At 44.2% G+C, this 13225-nt stretch overlaps 1 protein-coding gene across 2 annotated transcripts in view; it reads right to left on the bottom strand.

The window, feature by feature from the left end:
• grk3 (G protein-coupled receptor kinase 3) overlaps positions 1–13225 on the bottom strand; it is a 71377-nt gene that overhangs the window by 28656 nt on the left and 29496 nt on the right. For both annotated transcript variants that reach the window (XM_048259442.1, XM_048259441.1), the window contains exons 3-4: positions 5499–5572; positions 3258–3359 (exon numbers count right to left, since the gene is read on the bottom strand). In XM_048259442.1, the coding sequence (XP_048115399.1) occupies positions 3258–3359; positions 5499–5572 (176 nt within the window). The remainder of the gene's footprint in view (positions 1–3257; positions 3360–5498; positions 5573–13225) is intronic.

Below are 13225 nucleotides of genomic sequence, written 5' to 3'. Positions count from 1 at the left end.
CTCCATTTTTGAAAACATTAATAAGTCATGTTATTTAATTGTTTATTTCAGAAAATATCAATAAAACTGCAGTTGTGTTGGTTTGAAGTAAAAAAAGTAGTAAACAATAAATGTAGTAACAAGAACGTAATTATAGTTCCATATTACTCCAAATTCCACATTATTCCAAAACAAAATGATTTATGAAAATGAATGAAAATGGAGGATCTAGCATTTTGAAACCAAACTCTTCATACATTGTTCAGTGTATTTGCAAAGGAGAAGAGGACAGTTAAGAGAAGACTGTCAACTTTCTTATGATGTCATGACAGATAAATGTGTGTGTGTATGTGTGTGTGTGTGTGTGTAGATTGTGTATTTGTGTGGGTACCACGTGAATGTGATGTATGTATAGTCTTTGTGTTTGCCAAGTGGGTGTGCATGTATTTAAGCAAGACAGCAACTCCCTTTATACGATGGCTACTCTGCATCATGTGTGTGTTTGTCTTTTGCAGACTTCTTCAAAAACAAAGTAATTTCTATAAGGGAGGCTATTGGTAACATAGGTAATGTTCGATAGCACACCCAAAAACAGCCCCCCAAAATGAAGGTTCTTTAGCACTATTACTCAATCTGAGTTTACTCAAACCAGCTCCTCAACATGTGCTTTGGATCCAATCCCTACTAGATTCCTCAAAAATGTATATGATAGCTTAGCTCCCTTTATTCTCAAGGTAATAAATACCTCATTAGAAATAGGTATATTTCCAACTGCTTTTAAAACCGCTGTTGTGAAACCTTTACTTAAAAAGTCAAATCTTCACCATACTAATCTGAGCAACTATATCAAACCTACCGTTCCTGAGCAAAGTACTTGAAAAAGTCGTTTGTAATCAGTTAAATACCTTCCTCAACGAAAACAGTATCCTTGAAAAATTCCAATCAGGTTTTAGATCAAATCACAGCACAGAAACGGCTCTAGTAAAAATAGTCAATGATCTTAGACTGGCTACTGACTCAAACAAAGTCTCAACCCTTTGAGTGCGGCATTTGACACCATTGATCATAGCATCCTAATTCACCACCTTGCAAAGTGGGTGGGTCTCCACGATAATGCTCTAAACTGGTTTCAAACCTACATTACTGGCAGAGATTTTTATATCAGTCTAGGAGATCATGTGTCTGTAAAACATGACTTGCCTTTTGGTGTGGCCCAGGGGAGCTGCCTTGGTCACCTGCTCTTTACCGTATATATGCTTCCGTTGGGAAACATCATAAGTCAGCATAATGTAAACTTCCACAGCTACGCAGATGATACCCAATTGTATATTTCTGTGGAGCCAACTAACCCAGATGGCCTCCCTCACTGCATGCCTAACCTCCATTAATCAGTGGATGAGCAAAAACAAATTGAAACTGAATGATGACAAAACAGAGCTACTTTTGGTTGGACCAAAACCAAAGCGAGACATTGTTCTTAGTAATCTGGGGAACTTGGCGCACCAGGTCAAACCAAAAGTAACAAGCCTCGGTGTCATCTTAGATGCAGAGTTAAGTTTTAAGCCCCATTTCAGTAAAGTTACTCAGACAGCCTATTTCCACCTGAGAAACATTGCCAAAGTGAGGCCCTTTTTAACTCAACAAGATGCAGAAAAACTAATTCATGCCTTTATCACTAGCAGGTTAGACTACTGCAATGCACTTTTCACTGGTCTTCACAAAAAACATCTAAAGAAATTTGCACTCATACAGAACTCTGCGGCTAGACTTTTAACTAAGACCAAGAAGAGAGAACATATCACCCCTGTGTTGGCTGAACTGCACTGGCTCCCTGTTTCCTATAGAATTGATTTTAAGGTTATGTTAATTACTTACAAAGCTCTGAATGGCATAGCACCCTCATATATCTGAGCTTTTAATATTTTATCAACCACAAAGGAAACTTAGATCATCCAATTCTAATCTTTTAATTGTACCCAAAGTGCTCCACAAGCAAAGCGGAGAAGTTGCTTTTATCCATTATGCCCCAAAACTATGGAACACCCTGCCTCTGTACATCAAGCAGGCGAGTTCAGTAAATATTTTTAAAAAAAGATCTGAAAACATACCTGTATAGGAAAGCCTTTAGTTAACTCATCTTATCCTGTAGACTACTTTTTCAGATTATTCTACATCTACTGCCATTGGAGGGCGCAGCCAGCCAGAAGCAGATGGGCTCCCCCTATTAAGTCAGGATCTGCTCAAGGTTTCTTCCTGGAATATGGAATTTTTTCTTTGCCACAGTTGCCATATGGCATGCTTGTGGGGGGTAAAGGGTTAAGGCTGCTAGTCTTGAATGTCTGTGTATAAAGTAAAATAATTGCGACATATGCTAAGAACAAGCTAAGGCTGGCTGCTTGGAGTCCGCATCAACGGGGCCTAAGCATTTGTTAGCCTAGGCATTTGTCAGCAAAGCCTTTATAGTATAATAGTATTTCTGATTTGTTGCTGATTGAATCATAAACGGCCACAGCAACAAAGGGGAATGACTGACTCTTCTCTAATAACTGTGTTACGTGTTATTTTCTATATTTCTGATATGTTGCTAATTGGATCATAAACGGCCACAGCAATGAAGAAAAGTGAAAGTGATTGATAATGACTTGACTGTCTATTATTGTGTTACATGCTCCAAATGTAAAGCACTTTGAGCTGCATTCTGTGTATGAAAGGGGCTATACAAATAAAGCTTATTATTATTATTATTATTATTATTATTATTATTATTATTATTATCGTTCATGTGAGAAGCACAGCAAAGTTGGCCCCAACAGTGGCGCGACTGGCTGGGGCACCTGCACTGTACGTCAGCGACCCGGGTTCGATTCCCGCCCCGTGGTCCTTTCTGGATCCCACCCCGACTCTCTCTCCCACTCACTTCCTGTCAATCTCCACTATCCTATCTAATTAAAGGCATAAAAAAGCCCAAAAACCGGTGTTTTCATCATGAACTTACATGGGCAACTAGGAGAGAGTGTATAACTCTTTATTAGCTACTGTGCATCTGTGGTTTGTGTGTGTGTGTGTGTGTGTTACATGTAAACAGGAGAGTAGCTCCTTCATGTTGTACCGGTCGTACATCTGTCAGCTGTGTGTGTGCGGTGTGTGTGTGTGTGTGCGTGTGTGTCATATGTAAACAGTAGAGTAGCTCCTTCATGATGTAGCCGTCGTAGATCTGTCAGCTGTGTGTGGGTGTGTGTGTGTGTGTGTTCTAGCGTGTGTGTGTATGTGTGTCTTACATGTGAACAGGAGAGTAGCTCCTTCATGATGTAGCCGTCGTAGATCTGTCGGCTGCGTGTGAGCCTCTCCTCCTCGGAGTCCAGCTTTTCATACTCCTTAATCTGAGGGGCAAACAACAACGGGATTAACTTTAATCTCACACACACTAATGACAGGACAGGAAACTCTCGTGACGTGCTGCGTGCGTCTGTGTACATGTGTGTCTGCACGTAAATGTGTGTGTGTGTGTGTGTGTGTATCCAGGGTTTCCCGCAGCACTTTGCATTTAAGGCGGCCGCCTTAGCAACACACGCCTGCCGCCTTAACTAGCCTGCGTCATCAAAAAAAAAAAAAAAAAGAATGTATATATACATAGGTAGGCCTATATGAGCGATGTCCGCCGTGTACACACACACACACACACACACAGCCAACTGTTTTCTCCAACGCCTGTCTCCCTTCTCTGCAGAACACATACAAAATAATAATAAAAAACTGAACTGGAAGTTTTTACAATCTTTAAATGCCGTAAATCCTCAAAATTATGGCCGGGTTATATTATTTACTTAGGCTGCAAAAAAGCACAGGGCTTTATTTAGGGCAGGCTTAAATCGAGGCAGACCTTTATTTCTACGTTTTATTGTGAGGCATGCGTTTCGTTTGGAGCGGCATACCAGCGGTAGGCTATCAAAAGCATACGATTTTCGAGCATACGATGTTGGGACTGATAGGCACTGAAATCTGGGGGGTATTTGAATGTTCACTATTACCTTTCATGTAGTTGAAAGAGTGTCGGGATTTCCACCCACTGTGTTTATTGCGAGACAGGCAGTCGCTTATTCATTCGTTGAACGTGCGCATTCATTCGTCGAACGTATGCTGTAATGGAAACCTTATTGAGTAGCCAAGTAGGCCTAGCCTATGCCTGCGGTAGCCTAAATTGAGTAATTTTTTTAATTATGCATGATTTAGCCTACTGTTTTTTTTTAATTGTTATTATTATTAAATTCGTAGGCTGGAATGCCTCGCAACTGTAGGCTAGGGCAAGCTCAGAAGGCTGGTAGCTTGAGAGCGACCTGTTGAGACCCATTAGGACAACGACATTTCATTGGCAATAAACCAACCAACAAAATATAAAATATTAAGAATTTCATTGAGTTAAATCGAAACAATGTCTTTTAGTGCTCGTGGACTGATAGGCTACATGGCAATTATCATCCCTGCCATAATTTGAGGATTTACGGGTAGGATATGGCTCCGAATCGTGTGATGCGTCCGAACAGCAGCATCTGGTGGTTGATGATGCAATGATGATGCAATCTATCATCGTTCGCCAAACATTCTAATCAAAATTGTAAATCTTACACAAAAGTATAAAATAATCTAAACTTCATTCACTCTCCGTGTATAAAACTTGCGGAACAGGCAGCAGGGCAACAGACAGCCTGCATGAAAATAAGCATAAATGGTCCGCACTTGTAAAAGAGTGCAATTACCAAAAGGCCTTTGTTGTTTTGCAACACCTTTTACACTTCGGCAAACCCTATATTTGTTTATTTATGGCAATTTCTGTGCTGTAAACTAATTCATGTTTAGTATTTTAGCCATAAACACACTGGTTATGTAGGAATAAATTGTGAGAGGCCTACTGTAAAGAGATCACACCCAAGTATGGTGGAGGAGTTTAACAGTTTAGAAAAGGTCAAAAACTAGGGCATGCGTTTCAGTCCTCCTTGAAGTGGTTACTTGTGTTAAACCAGGGGAAAGTCATTTGGGTTATAAAATAGGCCACGTTACAGATGTCCTCCCACAGACTGCAGAAAAATGTACGGGGTGCACATAAAAATCAAACGCTGTTTTTGTTTAGATAACCAATCGAATGTTTCTGGTAGTCTTCAGTTGTTTCAGTAGTAGCCGGCATCCTTGTTGCATGTAAATAATTCAGCTATCGGGCTGATCTCCATGGAACTTGGTGCAGGGGTGCAGCATTGGCCATGAAATGGCCATTATAATTTGGAACAGGTCTGATTCCCGAGGTGGATTCAAGGATCTGGCCTGTGCAGAGGTCTTCTTCTGGCTTGTGGATTGAGGGTATAACAGTGTGTGTGTGTGTGTGTGTGTGTGTGTGTGTGTGTGTGTGTGTGTGTGTGTGTGTGTGTGTGTGTGTGTGTGTGTGTGTGCTTGTGGTGGTGGGTGGTGACTGCATGTTGTGTGTGGGAGGGAAAAGTGTGATTCTGTGGTGTGTGTGTGTGTGTCCTCACCTCCTCGTAGAACTTTAGCTGGGGCACAGCCTCGTCTATTTCATTCATGCAGAAGTCCTTGAAGAGTAGGAAACCTGAATAACAACACAAACGACAAAAACATAATATTTACTTGTTTGTTTGATTCTTGTTTGTATTTAAAGCCTCCTCTGTAAAACAGCAACAGCAACCAAATAACAAGGCAACATTTCTGGGTGACAGAAACAGCCTGTTCAGACAGACTTCTCCGCTTTGCTTCACTGATTCGGTCTTGTTTGTTCAGTCTTAAGAAGTGGCTGAGCTGGATGAGAGAAAACAAGCACCACAGTGTTTCCACCAGACGACTCGACACAAACAAAACCCGCTGGCCAAGCAATCGACAACAGGACTAAGAGATCCGGTACGATCCTTGTGGCCAGAACTAGCGGCGGAGAGAGACTGCACCGCCATCTGGGCCTGAGCTTGTCGGAAGCAACACTGTGCAGAATTCTCAAGCCACATTCTAATGTATGTTTTTAATATATGTTTGAACTAGTTTCAGTATGATCTTCCAACAAATTATCATGGTGGTTTGTGTGGTTGTGTGAACCACACCCCTGTCATTTAGGTCGCCAATTCACTAGTTTTAGGCCAAAACTCACATTTTAGCTTTAAACCTTCGTTAAAGGTGCAGACCGTAAATTAGGCTAGGACAATCAATCAGCTGCCAGAGGATTAGCTTCAGCCTGGCCAGGTCAAGGAGAAAGCCCCGAGTCCCTCTCAAAACAAGGAATTACGACTTAGAAATGTTTCAACGCTTGGGTTAGGGCACAGGCTCATGAGCATCGTACGCTCAGGGCTAACCATCGTAATGGAAAGGTTGAGGAGAATGCACCTCAGCTCTGCTGATATTAATGTTGTTCGCTGCGCTATGTTTTTGGGTTTTGAATATTTGTTGAATAGCTCGTTGCAGATCAGTGACCGTTGCCTAATGGAACCCAAACGAGTAGGCTATAAAAACAAACAAACCGAGAGCATAAACAAATAAGCGGGGTGTAAAAACACACAAAGCGAGTGTATTTACAGCTTTGGCCTGTGCCTCTGCAAGGTGAGTGGGAGCCGCCCGCTGTTATCTGCCCATCTCTCACCCCTGAGTCCGCAGCCAAACATCTCAATCCGGGGCCGAGCGGAAGCACTCAGTATCCACGGGGAGTTTACACAAAAGACTTTACTACGCAGCACTGGGCAGAACGCCATCCCTCCATCCCTCCCTCGCTCTCCCTCACCTCTTTATTTATAATGAACTGTCGGAGGGGATGTTTGGGGAAAAGGGTGGAACCTGGCTGTGTTCAACTAGGCAGGGCTGGGAGGGGATGTTCCTGGCGGGTCGGATTGCTGCGTCAGATTGGCTTTTAAGTGGAAAGTTGAACACCGCAGGGGGGGTGGGGGGTTGTCTTTTCCAGGTAACCTCGACTACTGCAGGAGCGCAGAGGATGACGCACGACTCATTAGGGTAAACTACTTTTCAGCTGAATCCGCACCTAGGGGGAGCTACCCCACTGCCACGGCAGGATGACGCAAACCTCCTGTTCCAAGTTCCAAGTTTGAACTAGAATCTTCCAGTCATTATTTCCCAAAGTTCTAAGCTGATCTGAAAGAATGACTCAAAAAGCTCTAGTTCTTGTTCTAGTTCTGATTCCGAGTAAACGGTCAACTAGAGAAAAAAACCTGTGAAAGCATATTGAGTGTGTGTCTGGGTGATTACAGCCATTGTTGTTCATTTCCACTTCACTGCATATGGCTGCAGTGATTTCATGCGAGAGCTTCCTTGAACACAGTTCAATTCTATACATTTTAACACATATTGAAAGTATGGCACCACAGATGAATGGAGAAAACTAGGAAGAGAAAAACAAACCAACGCAAGCAAAGCAACACTGCACAATGGCCTCAGCCAAACGTCTCTCAGCAGAGTCTGTGACACTGAGACACAAGGCTCAATAGCATGCAGTCAAAACAGACTGACTGATGAGTGAGTCAGTCAGGAGTGACTAGCGTTAGACTCAGCGATGACTAAAACAACAAAGACTCAGCCAATGGACATCTGAAAGAGACCCCAACAAAAACAATCAACATCGTCCCTGATTACCACTACTGGGGAAATGTAAGTGGTGGGCAGCCGTGGCCCACTGGTTAGCACTCTGGACTTGTAACCGGAGGGTTGCCGGTTCGAGCCCCGACCAGTGGGCCGCGGCTGAAGTGCCCTTGAGCAAGGCACCTAACCCCTCACTGCTCCCCGAGCGCCGCCGTTGAAGCAGGCAGCTCACTGCGCCGGGATTAGTGTGTGATTCACCTCACTGTGTGTTTACTGTGTGCCGAGTGTGTTTCACTAATTCACCGATTGGGTTAAATGCAGAGACCAAATTTCCCTCACGGGATCAAAAAAGTATATATACTTATAAGCTTTGAAAAGGCAGAAAGCCCATTACCAGGCCTGCTTCCATTTTGGTGCTTTGCTGCTCTGACGGCCTACAATACCCTCTGGACTCTAGAAAGAGGAAGTCCATGGTCCTCAACACACAAGCACGCATTTCAGCCCATAAACCGTACACTCAGACCTTGTGCGCAGAAATGTCAACATCAGCAAATTATACTTCACAAAATAAGGGCTTTTTCCTGTTCCTATGTTTTTGAGGTACAAATACATTCACACACACACACAGACAACACTCCACACTCTGGATTGAGTGTTTTTGTGCGTGTCTGTGTACATAACATAGAACAGAAAATAATAACACACACACAAACATTATGGCCAGTGACCTTCTCGTCCTCAAGCAGAAGCAGTGGCTTACGCACCCATTGGACCAAAGGGATGCATCACACACACACACCCTCATCTATGTATGTTACACACACACACACACCCATCATCTGTGGACTCGCACCGATACGCCACTGGCAATCACCATGAAGACATGGATGCCTGTGTGTGTGTGTGTAATCACACAAAAATGAGGTGATGTGTTGTCTTTCCAGATCCTCCTGTTAGTCTGTGTAGCCATCATTAACCTGGCTCTCTCAGGTGTTAAAACAAACACCATTTACCTAGGCATAACTCATTACATGGGTGCGTGGGTGTGTATACTGATCCAGCAGGGAACACAAGCACAAGGCCCCAGGGTGTGTGTGTGTGTGTGTGTGTGTGTGTGTGTGTGTGTGTGTGTGTGTGTGTGTGTGTGTGTGTGTGTGTGTGTGTGTGTGTGTATTTTGCAACCAGATCAGGATAGTAGTGGATGTATATGGGTGTGTGTGTATGGGTGTGGGTGTGTGTGTGTGTGTGTGTGTGTAATAGAGAGACATCCAGGACACTGGACAACAGCCTGAGATTAGAGCCAGTGGAGAGGATCAGTCTTAATCACGCCAGGAAACATACTCGTCTAATTCACCAAATCCTCCCTCTCTCCAACCATACACACATCCCCTCTGCGCGCACACACACACGCTCTGACCTTTCACTCCAGCCTCTCCCGCTGGGAGCAGAACGTGCTGTCTTCATCAAAGAGAAGAGATGTAGAGCGAGAGAGAGAGGGGGTGGAGAGAGGGAGTGAGAGAGAGAGAGAAAGAGAGAGAGAGAGAGAGAGAGAGAGAGAAACAGAAAGGGCTACTCAAACTTCAGTTGTGGTTTGCAGTAGCACCGTGACCAAACGGTGTAGTGATGCAGCACTACTGCAGAGACACACACACACACACACAAATACCCTCCCTGATCTGATCGGCTAGTGTAGATGAACCACATCTCCATGGAAACAGCAGAGGCCCCCCCTTTGGCTGTCCATAATGGAAGACTACAGAGAAAGACAGCACGTACACAGGCACGCACACACGTACACAACACACAAACACGGGCTGTTCCTGTTGATGCGTGTACTAAAAACAGCTGACCACACAAGTGCATGAAAATATATGAATAGAAATGTAAATGAAAATGTAGAAAGTCACATAAAACTGTAGTTCTCTCAGTCTGTGTGTGTGTGTGTGTGTGGGGGAGGGGGGGGGTATAGTTTGTAATACTATGGCTATTCACTTATTTTTATTATGAAATATGTCAGTCTGGTAAACTGCAATTGAATATTCCATTCTATGCTATGCTGATGTGTTGAAGCTATGTCAATTACATACTTTATACTGTGAAAAAAATAACAGGAAAAAAAAAAGAAAATGACACAGTGTTTAAATGTCGAAATGAGCAATGTCAAAAGTCAAGCGCAATTAAATGGAGTTCATCAAACTAGTACTACTTGCCATCTTTGGACAAGAATGATGTAACGGCCACCTTTCCAAAGCTAATAAATGACCTGGCCTCTCGTTCTTATCAATTACGATGGCCCAGACAAGACATCCATTGATTCTAAGCAGTCTTACCTGCTATCTCCTCAACACTTAATTAATGAGTTAATTAATTAATGTAGTGCACTTACACAAGATACAAGCACATACTGTGCCTCAGATTGGGATGAGGTTAAGGGCCAGTAGCAATTACCAGCGTGCTCTTGCCAAACGACGACGCTGCACTGGGCCTTGCATAAGCCGTCACATCACAGTAGCACAACGACGACGCTGCACTAAGGTGCACATTAGCCATCACAACGACGATGCTGCACTAAGGTACACATTAGCCATCACAACGACGATGCTGCACTAAGGTGCACATTAGTCATCACAACGACAACGCTGCACTAAGGTGCACATTAGCAATCACACCGACGACGCTGCACTAAGGTGCACATTAGCAATCACACCGACGACGCTGCACTAAGGTGCACATTAGCCATCACTACGACGATGCTGCACTGGGCCGCGCATAAGCCATCACAGTAGCGCAACGACGATGCTGCACTAGTGTTCACATAAGCCATCACAGTAGCACAACGACGACGTTGCACTAAGGTGCACATTAGCCTTCACAGTAGCACAATGACGACGCTACAGTAAGGTGCACATAAGTCTTCACAGTAGCACAACGACAACAACAGACTAGGGCGCTCATAAGCCATCACAGTAGCAAAACGACGCTACACTACACGCTACACACAGGTTCCTCTCTCCAATGGGCATCTCTGTCTGGGGAGGAGAGTTGCACAACCACAGTCACCTTGCTGATAGCTCCCATTGTAATAGTCAATGTAATTTCTACTGGGTTTCAAAATAAATGCTTGGCTCTTACGGCTTCATCCATTCCACAGTTATCTCTCCTAACTTGAATCGCTTCTTTCTAATGATGTCTTGCTTCCATGTAGTAACAACCCAAAGTAAGAACATTCAAGTTAAATATGGATGCAATTCATAGGTGTAAAATATGCAATTTACACATAAGCCCTTTTTCCATAAGGTTTTCAAACAAATTAACTCATAATTCGATGTAATGAGCGATATTAGAAGCACCAAAACAGTTTTCCATTCAATAGAATGATTCTAGCGAATTAAAATGAAGTCATCATGTCCCTGTTAATGCGCATCTTTCTACTGCGCTGGGCGGTTTTCCATCAACAGATGTAGCGAATGGAACACTTCTAGCGAATGTATCAAAGGTAGCGAATGGAACACTATTGTGAGGTGAACGTCTTGATATGTGCGAGACAAACTTCAGATTATCGCACTAGCTTTGTGAACATTCTGGGCAGGCATCATAAGTAACTTACATCATTCCAACCCTTTTCCATCACATTAATGTCGAAATAACTCTTGTTAATCCAACTCGTTACATTGATATAAGCCCTCTTTCATCACACGTGTCACACTAACTTTTTGATGCGCATCGTATTTAAGCGAATTCTTTGGAAAAAGGCCTATAGATACAGCTGCTTTCTCTGCCAGACAGGCAGTTGATTGCACTGGAACTGCACAAACTTGCCTGTGTGTAAGGGAGGGAGGGGGGTTGTGTAACAGGTAAGCCACCCCAACCCACACACCCACAGTCATACCTGCAGCATGATGGAGTTCAAGCTGATTACTGCTGTTAAAATAGGCGGCTAATGCTCACTCTAATTGGATCGCTATGGAATAATCTCCCTGGAGGTGGAAGCATCGACCACACACACACGCACACACTCCCGTGGTGCAGCGACGCTTGACCTCATCTGTCTGCCTTTGGGTTTTGCTCCTTGCCTAGAAGCGGCAGCAGCTTGCCCTCACACCCCTTTCTGATTGGACAGCCCCGACTCGCTGGGTGTGATAGGCTCGTTGGTGCTCTCCCTGGCTGAGGTTGTGTGAGGGTGGGGACTTGGGAGTTCAGACTCCCTGATCTCCCATTCAGGTTCAATGGGAAACATTTAGGAAAAGGGAAGCAAGAGACAATGTGTCCCAGTGTTAAACAATTAAAATAGCGTTAAGCAGATTAGGGTTTTAGAAAAGAAAAGGGAGGGAATAAATGATTCACTAGCTCTGTTTCCAAAACAAAACCAGCAGGTGAACCATGACATGGATTTTATTTCTAGACAGCATTACACATTGACACTGTGTGTGTGTGTGTGTGTATGTATATATATCCCAGGCAAAGGGATGCTTACTTTTGTTTGTGTGTGTTTGTGGTATGTGACTATGCTAGAGCGTGCACATGTGTGTATTAGCACATGTGTGTATTAGCGTGTGTATTAGCGCGTGTTAGTGTGTGTGTGTATGTAAGACAAGGCCACTGATAGCAGGGGCTCTTATCAGATGCTCATTCTCCTGGCTGCTAAAGAGGTGTCAGAGACCTGCTGTCCCACTCACGTGCCAACAATGGCCAACACGACCATAATCACGTGTGTGTGTGATCTCAAAATCCACCAGCTGATGACTCCTTAGAGAGAGGAGACAACTGAACACAGTGTGTGTGTGTGTCCATGCATGACTGTTTTTTTTCTCAACCTGCGTGCTTCAGAGTGCTGCATACAGATCCTTCACAGGCACAACCCCGCTGTAACCTGGCAACCATTAACATGGCCATTTGTGGCAGGAGGGGAGAATACAAACAAACAAACAAACAAACAAACAAACAAACAAACAAACAGAGACAGACGCAGACATTCCATGATGTCCCTTGTGCCTCTCCCCTTCTGCTATCTCTCCTGACCTCCCTTCCCCTCTCTTTATCTCTCTCCTCTGCCTCTTTTCCTGACTGCAGCAGCCTAGAGGAGAGAGAGAGAGAGAGAGAGAGAGACAGGGGTGGGGAGAGAGAGGGGGAGTGAGAGAGCAAAAGAGAGGAGGTGATGGGGCAGAGAGAGCAAAAGAGAGAGAGAGAGAGAGAGAGAGAGAAGAGAGAGAGGGGGGGAGTGAGAGAGCAAAAGAGAAGAGCTGTGTGTGTGTGTGTGGGGGTCTAGCTGCCTGTCTGTCTGTCTGTCTGTATGTCCGTCATGACTGCTTTTATCATCAAGCTTTGTGCTGCCGTCTCTCCTCCTTTCTGCTGCTCTCTGCACTTCTCCGTTCACACCTCTCCCTCTCCCCCCATCCTTCTCTTCTTCCCTCTCATCACTTGTGTCTCTCTATCCATGCAGCCACTTCCATCTCACATCAACTGGCCTCTCCATAAACACACTGCCAGACCCAGAGTGCCTTATCAACATGTTTGGTCTCTCTCTCTCTCTCTCTCTCTCTCTCTCTCTCACTGCCTGGATGAGATGCCTGCTGTGGACCCTTATTGATTAAATGGCTTGTTGACAACCAGCAGCCCTGCTATACAGCTCTCTTCAGTTTGGACCGCACACACACACACACACACACACACACAC

Source organism: Alosa alosa, chromosome 12 (genome assembly GCF_017589495.1).
Source record: "Alosa alosa isolate M-15738 ecotype Scorff River chromosome 12, AALO_Geno_1.1, whole genome shotgun sequence".
Lineage (NCBI taxonomy): Eukaryota > Metazoa > Chordata > Actinopteri > Clupeiformes > Clupeidae > Alosa > Alosa alosa.
The sequence above is the reverse complement of the archived record's forward strand: the minus strand, read 5'-3'. Positions and strand labels throughout refer to the sequence as shown.